The following is an 18,295-nucleotide window of genomic DNA, read 5'->3' as shown; positions in this document are numbered from 1 at the left end:
GCCTCCCTCTGGCGCCTCCCTTGGCCTGCCAGGCCCCGGGGGGGTAGAAGATGCCAGCTGGAAGGGAGGGAGATGCCCCTCTCTTCCTTGTGGCCTCCCACTGGCACTGGGTGGGGGGGCGGGGATTCCCGTCCCAGGGACCCCTGCAAGGGGGGGCGACTTGGCTTTGAAGCAGGGGTGAAATCCAGCAGGGTCTGGGAAACTGGCAGCGGAAATTTTGAGTAGTTGGGAGAACCGGCAAATTCCACCTCTGGCTGCCCCAGGAGAGGGGAGGGGGTGGGGATTTTGCAGTATCCTTCCCCTGCCACGCCCACCCAGCCACGCCCACAGAACCGGTGGTAAAAAAAAAATTGAATTTCACCCCTGGTGTGAAGCCTCTTCCGTGTGGACTGAACTTTGGTCCCTGTTCCTTAAAAGGCCCTCGAAAATTTTCCCTTGGATGTCAACTGCCAATCTTCTTCATATCATCATCTTCATCGTATCATCTTCATCATCATATCATATCTTCATACCATCAACTTCATTCGTATCATCATATCAACCTCATCATATTTTCATCATATTTTCATCATATCATCATCATCACAATATCATTTTCATATCTTCATATTTTCATAATATCTTCATCAAATCTTCATCATCATATCATCCTCATCCTCATATCATTTTCATATTTTCATCATCATCATCATATCTTCATCAAATCTTCATCTTCAGCATATCATCATCATCACAATATCATTTTCATACCTTCATCATTTTTCATCATATCTTCATCAAATCTTCATCATATCATTTTCATATCACCTTCATCATCATATTTCCATCATATTTCCATCATATCTTCATCATACCTTCATCTTCATCATAGCTTCATCATCCTCATATCATCATTTTCATATTATCTTCATCACATCATCATCTTCCTCATCATCTCCTCCTCCTCCTGGCCGGGAGGGGCCAATCTGGAGCTCTAAGTGGGCGCAAATTCTCCCGCCTCCTTCGGCCCAGGAGAGGGAGGGGTCCAAAGGGGTCTCAAGGCCTGGGATCTACAGGGACGGACCCCCATCCTGGCCAGGCAGAGCGTCGTCTTGGGGGGGGGGGGCAAGCTGAACCCTATCCAGAGCAGAGGCAAGAGGGCCCTCCTTCTGCCCCAGAGGAGGAGGGCTGTGGCCCTGTCCCCACTCCCCCCCCCAGCCCCGGCCCCTCCTCCCTGCTGCCCCAGGGGGTCTGGTGGAAGAGACTCCCATCATCCACAGAGGCCCTCCCCTCCCCTCCCCCCTCCAGGTTCCCAGCAAAAGCAGGAGAGCCGGAGAGGGTGGACCTCAGAGCTGGGCTGCTGGGCCCCTCCCTGGCCATGGCCACATGGGCCTCCTCCTCCCTGAATCCTGTGGCCCAGATGCCCCCGCTGGATGAGGAGGGGGTGGGGGCGGCCGAGGGGGAGCAGGAGGGCCCAGCCGAGGGACCCTCGGGCAGGAGGGGCAGGAAGAAGAAGAAGAAAAACTACCACCGGCATCTCAAGCCCCCTTACACCTATCTGGCCATGATAGCCCTGGTCATCCAGGCAGCCCCAGAACGGAAGCTCACCTTGTCCCAGGTAAGGAGGAAGGCGCAAGAGCCAGGAGGCTTTGGGGGGGGGCTTTGGGGAACCCCCTTCAATTATCTTATCACTTCAGGAGAGGACACCCCTCCTGGAGTTTTCTCAGTCAAGCCATGGTTTGGTTTTTTTGCACACCGCACTTAGCTGTGGCTTGTTAAAGACAGTTTGCAGAGCATGGGCTCCCGGCTGCCCCCTCTTCAAAGGGGGTCCAGGGAGGGCTCCTGGGGCCAAAGAGGAGGGGCAGGGAGGCATTTGAGGCCAGCCCAGGTCAAACTGGGCAGGATAATGTGCCTGCCCTGCCTCCCCACCCCAAATAACCCAGGAAGACAGGAGACCCCCCCCACCCCCAATCCTTATTTGGATGGGCAGAGGGAGATTATCTGAAGCTGAGCCTCACTTAATCCATTATCTAGATCTAATCCCCAGGTTTTATCTAAGCATTAACCAAACCTCCCCCACCGTCGGCTCAGCGGGACGACACCAAAAGCCAAGGTTGTCTGGGGGGGGGGGAGTGATTTCTGAATCTGCTGGGGGGGGGTCCTCTGTCCCAGGAGTTTTATTCCAGCCCCCCCTCCCCCAATACACCTCTTGGCTTGGATGCAGAGGGACCCTGCCTCAGCCTGGTGGGAAACCCCCTCTCCCTCCCCAGGACTGCTCTGCCCAGCGGCATTGAATACGCCCCAAAGCCCCCTCCCCCCCACGGGAACAGTTTGCCGGCCTTCTCTTTGCAATGGGGTGGGGGCTGGGGGTGGAGGAGCCACCTTACAGGGACATGCCTGATCCTAAAATTTGCAAATAAAGGCACAAATTGAGCTAGGAACAGCTGCAACCTTTATTCTCTCTCTCTCCCTCCCTCCCTGTGTGTGTGTGTGTGTGAATTGTGTGAATTGCTTCACTGGGCTCCAAAACAGCTGTTTAGAGCCAACCTCCTTTGACCTGAGTCAGTTTTTAAGGTAGGGCATTCAAGATGGTACCTTCCAGTTGGAAGGAAAGAAGACCAAGGGGTGATCAGGGCTCAGGGTGCCTTGAGGAAAGATGGCCAGGAGCTACATCCCACTGCCCTAGAGCTTGGGGCCACTGCAAGCCCCGGAAGATTTGCCTCCTCTTTTTGCCTTGGGATCTGCTTTGGGATGGTTGTCTATTGTGGCACACACAACACACAAACACACACACACACACTCCTCCGATGCTCTTGACCACAGAAAGAATGAGAGTCCGGGGCGTTTTAAAGACAGATTCATTCAGGTCTGATTTTAATATGCAGGCAGGTAGCCCAGCGCCCGGAGTCTGGAGGGATCTAAGTGTCCGAAAGGTTTATTATGTGTGGCAAGTCCCGCCTGATCCCGGCTGATCTCTTGGTTAAGCAGTTCTTAGTCCTCGGGTGAGAATCACTCGAGTCACTCGAGAGGCGTCTGGAAACACCTTTGCCAGCTGCCAAATGTTAATAAAAGCCTGAAGGTCTCTTCTCCATCCCCCCCAGGTGAGGGTTTCCCCAAAAGGCCACTGGGGGCTTCCTTACTTGTTTCCTTGAAAAAGTTTCAGCTTTCCTGGATGGGAAGCAAAATGTTTTTTTTTGGAGCCTAAGAAAGTCCAGTTGTTTTTAAAAGAACAGAATAAGCACTGAAGGGACCTTGGAGGTCATCTAGTCCAACCCCCCCCAGCTCAGGCAGGAGACCCTATAACATTCCAGACCAATGGCTGCCAAGTCTCTTCTTAAAGACACCCACCCCCTCCAATGAAGCACCCAGAGCTTCTGGTGGCAAGTTGTTCCACTGGTTGATTGTGTCCCCCCTGTTAGGGAGTTTCTCCTTCATTCCAGATTGCTTCTCTCCTTGGTTAGTTTCCACCCATTGCTTCTTGTCCTGCTTCTCTGGTGCTTTGGAGAAGAGGATGAGCCCCACTTCTTCTGGGCAGCCCCTCAAATACTGGAATGCTGCTCTTATGTCTCCCCTGGTCCTTCTTTTCTCTGGCCAAACCCCAATCCTGCAATCATTCCTATGTTTTTATCTCCCGGGCCTTTAATCATCTTAGTTGCACTCTTTTGAAAAGCACCATTAAGTTAATAAAAGACCAAAAAGAAAAAAAAGAACCCCTTCCATCATTCACTTAACAGATTAGCAGAGTTGGAAGGGACCTTGGAGGTCATCTAGTCCAACCCCTCCAATCAGGAGACCCGACACCATTTCAGACAAAAATAGCTTCTTGAAAGCCTCCAGTGATGAATCAAAGGTCTGGGAAGTCCCTTGACTTGGGTATTCCCTGGTCCTGGTGCCCTTTCCCAGAAGAAAAGGAGGAATGCAGACAATTGTTGGGGAGGGGGAATGGGGCTAAGTGTATTTAAAGGGATTTTGCATATGCTGAAAGACCCCCATGGAGGCAACCTTGGCTACCAGGGACAAATGCTTAGTTTGCATATTGGGCCATTCCAGAAGCTGCCAAGGTGTCACCTGCCCTCCCGCTGTGAGCCACCCCTCCCCCCTCCCTTCCTGGCCTTGCTGAAAGGAGCCGAAAGGGAAGGGGCTGAGTGGGGAGGGGGCTGCGGGCCAGTCTGAGAGGAGCTGCCAGCTTCTCCCTCCCAACAATTTACACCTGAGCTGCCTCTGATCTTGGGGGGGTGGGAGAATGGGGGGGTAGTTCCTCCCCCAGGTGGGTCAGGCCAGTTGGGGGCTTAGAGCCATCTTTTGTGGGGGGGGCAATGGGGAGAAGGCTGGTTTCTTTCTCAAAGATTTCCCAGCCTCCTTGGGCTTCTTTGCCAGAAAAAGCTTCTAAGATTTTAATATTGTAAACCACCCAGTTACCCTGCGGTGAGAGGAGCAGCCAGTGAGTGAGTGAGTGAGTGAGTGAGAGAGAGAGAGAGAGAGAGAGATTGACAGACAGATGACAGAGAGATCACAGATGCGGTTCTTTGTAAAATCCATCTGTTCCTAAGTCTTTCTTGTACCTCGTCTGTGTATATATGGCCACCAGTCAATCTCTAGTCCCGCCTTAGGCATGAAAGCCCTCTGGGTGACTTTGAACCAATCACCAGGAGACTGGGAGTTCTAGTCTCTCCTTAGCTGTGGAAGCCGGCTGGGTGACTTTGGACCAGTCACCAGGAGACTGGGAGTTCTAGTCCCTTAACCATGAAAGCCCTCTAGGTGAATTTGGGCCAATCACTAGGAGACTGGGAGTTCTAGTCCCGCCTTGGTCAGGAAAAACCTCAAGGTGTTTGGGGGCTAGTCCTTCCATCTCCCCCCCCCCAATCCACCTCACAGGACTGTTGTGGGGAATTAGAAGGGAGAAGGATTGTGAAATACATTCACTGCCTTAAGGGATGTATAAAAATAACAAAAGTGGGATATAAAATAAACAAATATTTTTTTTTTTGCAAATAAACCTCCCCTCCTGCTGCCTTTCAGATCCTCAAGGAGATCGGCAACCTCTTCCCCTTCTTCAAGGAAGGCTACCAGGGCTGGAAGGACTCCGTCCGGCACAACCTCTCGGCCAACGACTGCTTCCGGAAGGTGAGGGGACCCGGGCGGGGCTCCCCTCTTCCCACTTCCCCAACTGAATGGGCTGGGCCAACTCCCCCCCCCTCTCCTTCCAGGCATGGCCCCTCTCTGCTCTTGCCTTCTGCTTCCTTGCAAGAGTCCTCTTGGGATGGCATGCCCCCCCCCCACTCCCTGGCACATGCCTGGAGACCCTCCCTGGAGACCCCGGGCTATCAGTTGAGCTTGGAGGGGAGACACGGGGTGGGTTGAGCAGGGGGCCTGCTGAAGGGTCAACCCCAGCCAAGCCAACCCAGTGGAAGACCTCTAGAAGAGAAGATTTGTCGCTCAGGGTTGAAATGAGGAGTCCTTGGTTTACTCGGATGCTGGCTGGGGGATTCTGGGAGTTGAAGTCCGGACATCTTCAAGTTGCCAAGGTTGAGAAACACTGCCCTAGAAGATAGGCTGAAGATCCAGAAAGATCTTGACAGACTTGGACCCTGGGCCTTATCTAACAATATGAAATGCGGCGTAGAGAAAAGGAAAATCTTACACTGAGACAAGAAAAACCGAAAATGCACACATAAACTGGGTGAAACCAGTTTCCTAATAGCAGGAACTGTGAGAGGGATCTTGGAGTCTCAGTGGACGATCAATTAAATAGGAGCCAGCCGTGTATGGCTGCCGATGCGATCCTAAGTTGCATTAACAGAGGGATTCAATCAAGATCAAGTGGGTTACTAATAGCCACTCTATAAAGCCTTAGTAAAGCCACACCTAGAGTAACTGCATCCAGTTTTGGTCACCACATCATAAAAAAGATGTGGAGACTCTAAAAAATGTACAGAGAAGAGCAACCAGGATGATGAGGGGACTGGAGGCTCAAACATTTGGTGAACTGGGCCTGGCTGGTCTAGGGAAGAGAAGGACCAGAGGAGACAGGAGAGCATCTTCCAATATTTGAGGGGCTGCCCCAGAGAGGAGAAAGGGGTCAAGCTATTCTCCAAAGCCCCCAAAGGCCAGAGAAGGAAGAATGGCTGGAAAATGACCAAGGAGAGATTCAACCAAGGAGAGATTCAACCTCCTTATTCCTCAAATAAGGAGGAATTTCCTGACAGGGAGAACCATCAACCCACGGAACAGAAGTTGCCTTCGGAAGTTGTGGGAGCTTCATCCCTGGAGGCTTCCAAGAAGGGACCGGAGTGCCGTTCGTCAGAAATGGTGTAGGGTCTCCTGTTTGAGTAGGAGCGGGGTTGGGCTAGATGACCTCCAAGGTCCCTTCCGACTCTTGTTAATCTGTTAAAAAAATCTCTTGCAGATTTTGAAAGACCCCTCCAAGCCGAAGGCGAAGGGAAACTTCTGGACCGTTGACGTGGACCTCATCCCGCCAGAAACTCTGAAGCTGCAGAACACGGCCGTCTCCCGTCAAGGGGAGACGGCCTTCGCGGTCGACCTGGGTCCTTTCATCTACCATGGCTGGTCTCCGAAAGGCCCCCAGCCGCCCCTCAATGGGCCTGCCCCGGAGGGGAGTGGGTTCCCAAGCGGTGCAGGGGGCCATCAGAGCAGCCCCTTCAGCATCGAGGCCTTGCTCCACGACTTCCAGGGCGTGGGTCTGTCGGGGAAAGTGGGGGCCGAGAGTGGGCCGCCACGGAGCCCCACCGCGGCCTCAGAGGTCTGGGGCACAGTCCCCATCTTCCAGGTCTCCTCGGGCGCCCCAGTCCTTCCCTGGCGGGCCCCGGGCCCTCTGCCCGGGCTCCGCTCCCTCTCGTCCTCCAGCAGCACTGCCTCCCTCAGCTCCTTGTCCGCCAACGAGGAGCCCAAAAAGGGGGCTGGCACCCCGATTTTAGCCAAGCGCCCCAGAATCCTCCACCCGGCTCCCGAGACCAGCGACTCGGACTCCCGGGAGGGCACTCCGCCCCCCGCTGCCCCATTCTGGGAGCAGCTCCCCACTTCCTACACCCCATGTGTGGCTCCCAATGTGGTGGTGCCCCCCCAAAGGCAGGCAATGTCCTTCTCCCCCAACCCAGCTTTCCCCACTTACAGCCCTCTGCCTTTCCCACACCCAGCCTACTGGGAGCTGATGCCCCGGCCCTCTCTGAGTCCACTCTCCTCTTCCGGGGTGGACTTGGGCCTGGAGGACGCCATGCCACCCAACAAGACGGTCTATGATGTCTGGGTGACCAATCCCATGGACATCGTCCCCCCGGCCTTTCCCCAGACAAGCCCTTCCCCCCGGAGCTCAGTCCTGACCCACTACGACCCTTCCTGAGGACAGCCGTTGACAAGGGGGTGGGTGGCTGGTCAGACATGACAGCGAGGCTATTTGGCCAGAGGTGATCAGCCCCATCTTCTTCTCAGCCGCTCTTCACCCAGCAAGTCTACAGGACAACCCAATTGTCCAGAGGTCTCCAAACTTGGAAGACTTGAGGACTTCAAGTCCCAGAATTCCCCAGCTGGCTCTTCCCCAGCTGGCTGGGGAATTCTGGGAGCTGAAGTCCACGGGCCTTCAAGTGGCCAAGATTGGACATTCATGACATTAGATTAAGCCCGGTGGTGTCTTTCTACTTTTATATGTTTTTACATTGTGTTTTATGGTTTTTTAATTTTATTGCGAGCCACTTCAGAAGAGTCACATCAGCCTAATGCAGATGACTGCATCAATCAAGTAAATAAATAAAAACATTGAATGTCTCTGCTCTTCATTGTATGTGCTTCATCAGAAACTGGGGGGGGGGGGATGCCAGATCTTACACCACTTCCACTCCTCCATAAAACCCGACTATTCTTACCAGTAGTCCTCAGGTTATAACCCTAATCTGGCCCAGACTTTCCATGGATAAGAGAAGCCGTCCTTAAGTGGAGCATCACCCGACCGCAGTGCTTTGAAACTGCAGTTCCAACAATCTTGCCGCTGCTCCATCCCTGGAAGAGATTGGGAAGCCATTGGTCTGGAATGGTAGAATAGAGTAGGAATAGGAGTAGAATAAGAGAGTTGGAAGGGACCTTGGAGGTCTTCTAGTCCAACCCCCTGCCTAAGCAGGAAATCCTACACCACTTCAGACAAATGGTTATCCAACATCTTCTTAAAAACTTCCAGTGTTGGGGCATTCACAACTTCTGGAGTCAAGTTGTTCCACTGATTAATTGTTCACAATGTTAGGAAGTTTTTCTTTAATTCTAAGTTGCTTCTCTCCTTGATTAGTTTCCACCCATTGCTTCTTGTCCAGGTGTGATAACATGATCCTGGCATCTGGTGACCCTTCCAGCACTTGGTTGATTTATCTTTGAACATGTTTGCCAATCTTTCCGATGACTTATGCCATCTATAAAACATTTCATACAAATTCTCCTTATATGCTGTTGCCAAAAATTGGACAATTCTTATGCTACCTCTTAACATGGGGGTCCTGGGGGGACTTCGCTTAGCCATCGCCTGGCTGACTTAAACAACGATCCGCTTAGCAACGGTGGCAAGACCGATCGTAAAGTGGGTGAAAGCTCACTGAACAGCCATCTCGCTTTGCAACGGAGATTCGGGGAAGCCAGATTCACTTAGCGACTGTATGACTGACTTAGCGATGGTTCAAGTTACAACGGCACCATAAAAAGGAGCTTATGACTGTTTTCCCCACTTAATGACCGTTGCAGCATCCCCATGGTTAGGTGATCCAAATTCGGATGCTTGGCAACTGACTCTTATTTATGGCAGTCTCAGTGTCCCGGAGTCACGCAACCTCGGAGGTCATCTAGTTCAACCCCCTGTCCCCGGGGTCACATTTTGCGACCTTCTGACAAGCAAGGTCGGTGGGATAGCTGGATTCACTTAACAACGGTGTTGGTAATTTAACAACTGCGGTGGTTCTCTAGCAACAATGGCAAGGAAGGTCGTAAAATGGGTCAAAATCCACTTAACGACCAAGAGTAGGAGACGGAAGGTCCTAGACCAGGGGTTCCCAAGTTTGGACACCCCTGTCCAAGACCCTCTGTTAGGGCTCTTGGCGCCTAGAGGGGCTACTTCTACAATTTGAGCCGAGGTGGCGCAGTGATTAGAGTGCAGCACTGCAGGCCACTTCAGCTGACTGCAGTTCTGCAGTTCGGCTGTTCAAATCTCACCGGCTCAGGGTTGACTCAGCCTTCCATCCTTCCGAGGTGGGTGAAATGAGGACCCGGATTGTTGTTGGGGGCGATATGCTGACTCTGTAAACCGCTTAGAGAGGGCTGGAAGCCCTACGAAGCGGTATATAATTTTTAGAGGGGGAAAAAGGTGCATTTTGCTCCATTTTGCAACCTTTCTTGCCGCAGTTGTTAAGTGAATCATTGCAGTTGTTACATGGTTGTGATGGGGATATGGCTTCCCCCGGGGACTTTGCTTGTCGGATGATCGCAAAAGGGGATCACATGACCCCAGGGCAGTACAACCGTCGTAAGTATGAACCAGGTGACATGCATGAGGATTTTGATCCTGTGACCATGGGGAGGCTGCAACGGTCCTAAGTGTGAAACATGGCCATGAATCAGTTTTTCAGTGCCGTTGTCACTTTGGTTGGAAGTCAAGGACTGCCCGAAGTAGCAATAGCAATAGCAGTTAGACTTATATACCACTTCATAGGGCTTTCAGCCCTCTCTAAGCGGTTTACAGAGTCAGCATATCGCCCCCAACAACAATCCAGGTCCTCATTTCACCCACCTTGGAAGGATGGAAGGCTGAGTCAACCCTGAGCCGGTGAGATTTGAACCGCCGAACTACAGAACTGCAGTCAGCTGATGATAGATAGATAGATAGATAGATAGATAGATAGATAGATAGATAGATAGATAGATAGATAGATAGATAGATAGATAGAGATAGATAGATGATAGATAGCAATAGCAATAGCAGTTAGACTTATATACCGCTTCATAGGGCTTTCAGCCCTCTCTAAGCGGTTTACAGAGTCAGCATATATTGCCCCCAACAACAATCCGGGTCCTCATTTTACCCACCTCGGAAGGATGGAAGGCTGAGTCAACCTTGAGCCGGTGAGATTTGAACAGCCGAACTGCAGAACTGCAGTCAGCTGAAGGAGCCTGCAGTGCTGCATTTCACCACTGCACCACCTCGGCTTTAAGTACAGGTGAGAATTAAAGTGGATGGGGAAAATTTGAAATAAGAATCCCAAGAGGGGGCAGTGTTGCTACCCAAAACTCAAGAGATTGATGGCTTAAAAAGAAAAAAGCACATTTTTAAGACTCTCATAATAGAGTCTGTAGAATTCTATAAACACATACAAGAACCAAGAGAAACAGAGATGTTGGACCTGTAAAACAAAACCCTTGCAGAAGCCAAATTGCCAAAAACCTGGACGGAAGCATACATAACCCTCGTACCCAACGAAGATTCGGACCACCAAGAAATAAAAAATTACAGACCATTGAATATTCTGTATTGAATACAGATTGCAAAATATTCACACCCGTAATTGTGGAGCGATTTTTTAAAAAAATACTAAACAAAATTATCCACTCAGATCAAAATGGATTTCTACCGAAACGACAACTGAAAAATTACATGAGAATAATTATGAATACACTAGAACAGTGTTTCTCAACCTTGGCAACTTGAAGATGTCTGGATTTCAACTCCCAGAATTCCCCAGCCAGCGAATGCAACTACACAACTAAAAAATATGCAATTCGGAGAGAAATTTGTGAAGATAATTGAAACAATTTATTTGATTCAAACGGCGAAAGTACTAATAAACGGAGATGTCACAGAGAAATTTAAATATCTTGAAGGGAGTAAGGCAAGGATGTCCCCTACCACTCCTATTATTTATCTTAACATTACAGGTATTATTAATAGACTTTAGAAGGGAACAAGAAATAAAGGGGCTAAAAATTAAAAAAAAAAGAAGAATATAAAGTTCAGGCGTTTGCGGATGATATAGTATTCATTTTAGAAGAGCCATTAGAAACGGGGTGCAAATAAATGCAGAAAATAGAGGAATTTGGCAAAGTAGCAGGACTTAAAATTAATAAGAGCAAAACAAAGATCATATCAAAAAGTCTTACTAAAAAACAGGAGAGGGAATTGAAAGAAATTGAATTGAAAGAAAATATGGGCATGCAGATAGCAAAAAGATGAAATATTTAGGATTTTAGCCAACAGGAAAATGTTCAACAATCAAATAAGATAAATATAATAAGACAATGCAACAAATTAAAAAATATTTGGAAAAGTGGAAAAAATGCACTTACAGGAAGAATAGCTGCAGTTAAAATTAATGTCCTGCCAAAACCCCTGTTCTTATTCCAAGTAACACCAATGAATTTAGGGGGGAAATTCTTTACGCACCTAAACAAATTAACAACACAATTTATTTGCTTAGGGAAAAAAAAACACGATTAAATTAAAACTACTACAGGACAGTAGAGAGAAAGGAGGTTTTGGAGTCCCAGATTGGGAGCTCTATTATCAGGCAGCAGCTGATAAAGGACTGGATAAATTTAAATAATAAAAGAATGTTAACAATAGAAGGACAGGATTTAGAATTAGGCTGGCATGCTTTCATTTGCAATGGGAAAAACAAAATGCACAGCTATTTCCAAAGGCATCCAATTAGAAACACTCTATTGCAAACATGGCTAAAAATTAAAAGAAAACATTATAATGAAATTCCAAGTTGGCCACTGACTATGGAAGCACCAGTTTGCCCAAATGTACTAGATATAAATAAAATAATAAGATTTGAAGATTTATTGGACAATCAGGAGAAATTAAAAACAAGACAAGAATTTAAAAAAATCAGGGAATGGATATAGACTGGTGGCCGTATAGGCAGATACAGACGAGGTACAAGAAAGACTTAGGAACAGATGGATTTTACAAAGAACCACAAGAATTAGAGAAAATTTTACAGGGGACGGAAGAAAAACCGATTTAAAAAAATATACCATCATTTATTACAATTTAAAATGGAAGGAGTAGTAGTGAAAGAGGCCATGATAATGTGGGCTAATGATTTTGGGCCCAGCATAGAATGAGCAGAATGGGAAAACTTTGGGGAAATCAATTGCTAGTTAACAATGCCAACGGCATACAGGGAAAACTTGCACAAAATCTTCTACGGGGGGCACCTGCCACCAGCAAGAATAGCAAAAATGTTTCCCGAATGTTCACCGGAGTGCTGGAAATGTCGCCAAGCCCAGGGAACTTTTTACCATATGTGGTGGAGGTGCACAACTGCAAAAAAAATATTAGATAGAAATTTAAAAAAAAACTGGTTGGAAGAGATAATTGCACAACCAATAGAATTAAAACCGGAACTATTCTTATTAGGGAGAATCACAGGGAACTATGGGAAGAAAATCAAATATCTAACACGACACATAATCACGGCAGAAAGAATCACGAACAGAACTGGGAAAAAAAACAAAAATACACCCACAGAAGAAAACGGGATTAAAAAAAAGGACTAGAATGTGCCGAAATGGACAGACTCACAAAGGAAATAAAAGGCAAAGAAGTATCTGAATATTACTCAATATGGAAGTGATGGTACCAATGGCCAGCGCAGTGGTTCTCAACCGGTGGGTCGGTACCCCTTTGGGGGGTCGAAGGACCCTTTCACAGGGGTCGCCTAAGATCATCAGAAAACACATATTTCTACCCAGGAGAGGGTAGTAAAGAGGGAAAGAGGGAGGGAAAGAAAGAGAGAAGGAGAGTTGAAAGGAAGGAAGGAGGGAGGAAAGAAGGGAGATTAAGAGAAAAGGAAGCAAGAGGGAAAGAGGAAGGGAAGGAGGGAAGGTATGTGAGAAGGAGGGGGGATCGAGGGAGGGAAAGGAGGGGGAAGGAAAGGAGGAAAGGAGAAAAGAAAGGAGGGAAGGCAGGGGAAAAGGAAGTAAGGGGGGGAGGGAAGAAAAGGATATGGAAAAGAAGAAACGAGGGAAAAGAAGAGGGAGGGAAGGAATAAGATACCTAACCTTTGATGTTTATAATGATTTGATAGTATGGGAATATCTCGAAATGTAGTTGTATTGCTTTTTACAAGTTATGGATGTTGTTTTTTCTTTTTACCAATAAAATCTTTTTTTTAAATTTAAAAAAAAAAAAGAAAATACATATTTCCGATGGTCTTAGGAACCGAGACCCCAATTTTATGGTTGGGGGTCACCACAACATGAGGAACTGTATTAAAGGGTTGGGGAATTGGGAAGGTTGAGAACCACTGGCCTAGAGGAGAGATGCCAAAGGAAGCAATAAAGGGGAAAAAAACATTAAGAAATCAGAAAATAAGCATCAAACCGCAGAATTAAACAAGAGGGGGGGAAATGTAAGATAGATTGTATATAAAATAGTACGGAATAAGAAGTACAAGAGAGATATATCTACATAGAAGGATATAAGGTGAATTGTATAGAAATAAGTACATGGAAAGAGTAATATGAATAGAAGAAATATAAATATAACTAGATGTAGATGAAAAATGTGTAGAAATAAGACAGACATAGATAGATAGATGGATGGATAAAGGTATATATGTACGGATAAAAGGAGTATAATGGATGCTGAATGATGCAGAAATGTTGCAAAGATGATATTTATGTTTTTTAAAAAAGACTCTAATAATGGTTTCTCCAATACAGAATCTTGAAAAAAACCCTTTTTTAGGAAATAATATATAAACAGCCTTCCCAAGGGTGAATATCCCATTTTAGCTCTTGAGTTGCTGAATATATTCAGATTTAGCTTGGGAAAAGGTTGAGGAATTCTGGGAGTTGAAGTCCCCAAATCCATCTTGGTTGTTCAATTCTGGGAGTTGAAGTCCACAGGTCCATTCTGGCTGAGGAATTCTGGGAGTTGAAGTCCCCAAATCCATCTTGGTTGTTCAATTCTGGGAGTTGAAGTCCACAGAGGTCCATTCTGGCTGAGGAATTCTGGGAGCTGAAGTCCACAGCCGTAAAGCGGCCATTGTTCCTCGCCTCTACTTTAGGGGAAAAGAGAAAATTTTCACACTGTTGCAGCCTCCTCCTGGCCAGGTGATTTTCATTCAGATGCTTGGCAGCTGGTTCCTATTTATGACGGTTGCTGCATTCCCATGGTCACATTGGAGATGCTTAGCAACCGGCATGTACTTACGACGGTTGCAGTGTCCCAGGGTCAAGTGATCAGTTTTTGAGAAGCAAAAGTTGGTGGGGGAAACCAGATTCATTTAACAACCTTGTTACTAACTTAATAACTGCCACGATTCACTTAGCAACGTGGCAAGAAAGGTGGGAACATGGGGCAAAAACTCACAACAAATTTCTGATTTGACAACATGCCGTAAATTTTGGGCTTCAATTGTGGTTGTAAGTCAGGCACTGTGTATATTTAAAAAAAATGGTCATCACCATTGCCTTGGAATAAAATAAGATAGATAAGAGGGGCTGCAGGGGGTCTTAAGAGATATAGGATCTGCTGCTTGAACAGGTGACTGGACTAGAAGACCTCCAAGGCCCCTCCTGGATCTATTCTGACTGACTGATTGATTGACTGATTGATTGATTAAATTCACAAACCCTTGAGTACAGCTGAAACCACAATTTCCATTGTTGAGCAAGGATTCACATGCGATTTTAGTGTCTGGTTTTTTGCCATGTTAAAAGGATGTTGCGGTTAAATGGATCAAGCTGCGAGTTAAGTACTTATGCGATCAGTATGCGATCTTTATAAGGAACAAAAGCAATTTCCCCACTTCACTCAGTATAATGGAAACCGGCTGAGAAGTTTGCTAAAGGAGAAGCACGTGAAGTGGGTGTGGTGGTGGGGAGATGTTCCAATCATCTTAAAAATGCATGCAGAGAGATTGGATGTTTGATTAGGGAGTTGCTGCAATAATCCTAAAGGCAAGGACTTACGGAAGTCACTTTTTACAGTGCTGTTGGAAACTTTGAGTAAGCTGCTAAATTAATGGCTGAGGACCTGAAAGGACCTTCGATTCCCTTTGTCCAAAAGGCAACTGGATTTTCTTGATTTTTCATTTTTTCCTTGAAAATGTTTTGCTTCTCATCCAAGAACCAATAAGAATGGAGATGGAAGGGACCTTGGAGGTCTTCTAGTCCAACCCGTTGCCCAAACAGGAGACCCTATACCCCTAATGGCAAACCTATGGCATGAGTGCCAGAGATGGCACACACAGCACTCTGCCAGGGTTAGGATGGTGGTGGTTTCGTGGTTTATTCGACTTGTATGCCGCCCTATTCCCAAAGGGACTCAGGATGCTCCATCTCCCACCAGCCAAGCAGTCTTTGGGTCTCTGCTGCCCATTAATGCGTGTTTGTGCATGCATGCCTGTCCGCATGTGTCTGTGTGCACGCAGGAACCTTTCAGTTTGGGCACAGTTTGGACACTTGGTATCTAAAAGGTTTGCCATCCTTGCCCATCGCTTCAGACAAGCGGCTGACCACTCTCTTCTTAAAGGCCTCCAGTGATGAGGCACTTCCAACTTCTGCAGGAAAGCCATTCCACTGATTAATTAGCCAAGAATAACAGAGCAGGAAGGGACCTTGGAGGTCTTCTAGTCCAGCCCCCTGCTCAAGCAGGAGGCCCTGTAACATTTCAGACCAGTGGCTGACCACACTCTCTTCTTTTGAAACCTCCAGTGACGAGGCACCTACAACTTCTGGAGACAAGCCGTTAAACTGGTTGCTGCTTCAGTTCTGGGGTGAGAAGCAAAATGTTTTCAAAGGGGAGAAAAAACGTCCAGTTGCTTTTGAGAAAAGCAGATTCACCTCCTGGGTGAGGGAGAATCTCTACAGCAGTGTTTCTCAACCTTGGCAACTTGAAGATGTCCGGATTTCAACTCCCAGAATTCCCCAGCCAGCATTCGCTGGCTGGGGAATTCTGGGAGTTGAAGTCCAGACATCTTCAAGTTGCCAAGGTTGAGAAACACTGCTCTACAGCCTTCTCTCTTAAGAGGCATTGCCCTGCCTGGGGGCAATCTGTCCCATTGGTGAGCAGTTACGAAGCCCTTACGGGACATCCCGAAGTCTGATTCCTTCTTTTTAAAATTATTTAACTCCTTTACCGAGATTAAACCGGTGCCCACTTTGACCGCCTCTTACAAGGCCCTCAAGGCTTGGCCAAGGGGTCTGGGGCACCCAGGGTGGGATGGAGCCCATCAAGGGGCTTGTTGTCAGTGGGGGGGCAGGGAGATTGTATTTAGTCTTTGTATATTGAGTCACAAAGTGTGAGTTGGGGGGGAGCCATATAAATTCTCTCCCCTTTTTATGGCCCTTTTAATTTTGGGGAAAGAATCAGGGTGGCTGGATGGAGCTGAGCATTTACTGTCCCGGATGCCAATTCTGATGCCAGGCCGTATAAATTCTCTAAATAAATAAAGGTGACTTTGGAATGACTCTCTGGAGTTCCAAAGGGGATTTTTTCCCCAAGAGGCCTCCTTGGTTTTCCATTTTGCTTCTCATTCGAGAGGTTTCTTTACAGCTGAACGTTTTCAAAGAAAAGAAACAAGGAAAAAGCACCTTCAGCCGTCACCTGGATGGTGGAGGAGCTCCGTAGAGCAGTGTTTCTCAACCTTGACAACTTGAAGTCCTGTGGACTTCAACTCCCAGAATCCCCCAGCCAGCATAGCATAGCTGGCTGGGGGATTCTGGGAGTTGAAGTCCACAGGACTTCAAGTTGCCAAGGTTGAGAAACACTGCCGTAGAGGATGATTCTGAAGGACCCTCCCTGCCTTCCTTAGGAAGGTCCTTCAGGATCTGGTGCTAGTGGACAATCCCTTAGACAGGAGCCAGCTGGGTGTGGCCGCAGCCGATACAAGTACCCTTGGTTGTATGAACGGAGGCATAGAATCCAAATCACGTGAAGTTTTAATACCACTTTACAAAGCCTTAGTAAGGCCACCCCTGGAATCCTGCAGCCAGTTTGCCTCACTGCATTCAAAAAAAAAAGATGTTGAAAAAGTTCAGAGAAAAGCAGCAAAATGATTGAAGGCCTGGAGATTAAAACATATGAAGAAGTTTGCAGGGTTTGCATTCGGTTAGTCTTTAGGCTAACTGAATTTAGCTGACTGTGATCTGCAGTTCAGCTGTTCAAATCTAACCGGCTCAAGGTCGACTCAGCCTTCCATCCTTCCGAGGTGGGTGAAATGAGGACCCAGACTGTGGGGGCGATATGCTGACTCTGTAAACCGCTTAGAGAGGGCTGAAAGTCCTATGAAGCGGTATATAAGTCTAATAAATAGATAGATAGATAGATAGATAGATAGATAGATAGATAGGTAGGTAGGTAGGTAGGTAGGTAGGTAGGTAGGTAGGTAGGTAGATAGATAGATAGATAGATAGATAGATAGATAGATAGATAGATAGATAGATAGATAGAAGATAGATAGATAGATAGATAGATAGATAGATAGATAGATAGATAGATAGATAGATGATAGATAGATAGATAGATAGATAGATAGATAGATAGATAGATAGATAGATAGATAGATAGAAAGAAAGAAAAAAAAGAACTAGGGAGGACAGGATAGCAGCCTTCCAGTATTTGAGGGGCTGCCACAAAGAGGAAGGGGGTCAACTTATTTTCCAAAGCACCAAGAAGGCAGGAAAGGAAACAATGGATGGAAATTAATCAAGGAGTGAAGCAACCACAAACAAAGGAGACACTTCCTAATAGTGAGATGGACAATCAACCAGTGGGACAGAAGTTGCCTCCAGATATTGGGAATGCTTCATCACCGGAGCCTTTTAAGAAGAGACAGGACGTTTGTCAAAAATGCCATAGGATCTCCTGCTTGAGCAGGGGGCTGGGCTAGATGACCTTCAAGGTTCCTTTCCAACTCTGTCATTCAGCCCTTTTACCCACCTTAAAACAACCGAAGTTGGGGAAGCCTCTAGAGCAGCGCTCCCCCCCCCCTAAAAAAAAACTTGGCAACTTTAAGACTTGCGGACTTCAACTCCCAGAATTCTCCAGCCAGCTCCTGGAGAATTCTGGGAGTTGAAGTCCGCCAGTCTTAAAGTTGCCAAGTTTGAAGACCTCTGAGGCTAGATGGCTGGGGAATTCTGGGAGTTGAAGTCCACAAGTCTTAAAAGTTGCCAAGTTTGAAGCCCTCTGCCTTTGTGGAACCCTACTGTGATTCAGTTGGCGCTTTGTGTGAATGTGTGTTCTTCCTCTTGGTAGCCTCAGGCCAGCTCTCCTGCCCCACAGTAGAATAGCCTCCTTTTGACCTCCTCCGAGGAGCCT

General features: G+C 47.4%; 1 protein-coding gene across 1 annotated transcript; it reads left to right on the top strand.

Annotated features, from left to right (window-relative positions):
• Window positions 1-1,357: 1,357 nt before the first annotated feature.
• On the top strand, window positions 1,358-7,336 carry FOXH1 (forkhead box H1). Its single transcript, XM_087703525.1, has 3 exons — window positions 1,358-1,597; window positions 4,999-5,103; window positions 6,386-7,336. Exons 1-3 carry the CDS (start codon window positions 1,358-1,360, stop codon window positions 7,334-7,336), a joined length of 1,296 nt encoding a protein of 431 aa, XP_087559651.1.
• The last annotated feature ends 10,959 nt before the right edge of the window (window positions 7,337-18,295 follow it).

This window comes from Thamnophis sirtalis, unplaced genomic scaffold (assembly GCF_051295495.1).
Source record: "Thamnophis sirtalis isolate CommonGarterSnake01/CBP01778 unplaced genomic scaffold, rThaSir2_p1.2 scaffold_2, whole genome shotgun sequence".
Taxonomy (NCBI): Eukaryota; Metazoa; Chordata; class Lepidosauria; order Squamata; family Natricidae; genus Thamnophis; species Thamnophis sirtalis.
The sequence above is the reverse complement of the archived record's forward strand: the minus strand, read 5'-3'. Positions and strand labels throughout refer to the sequence as shown.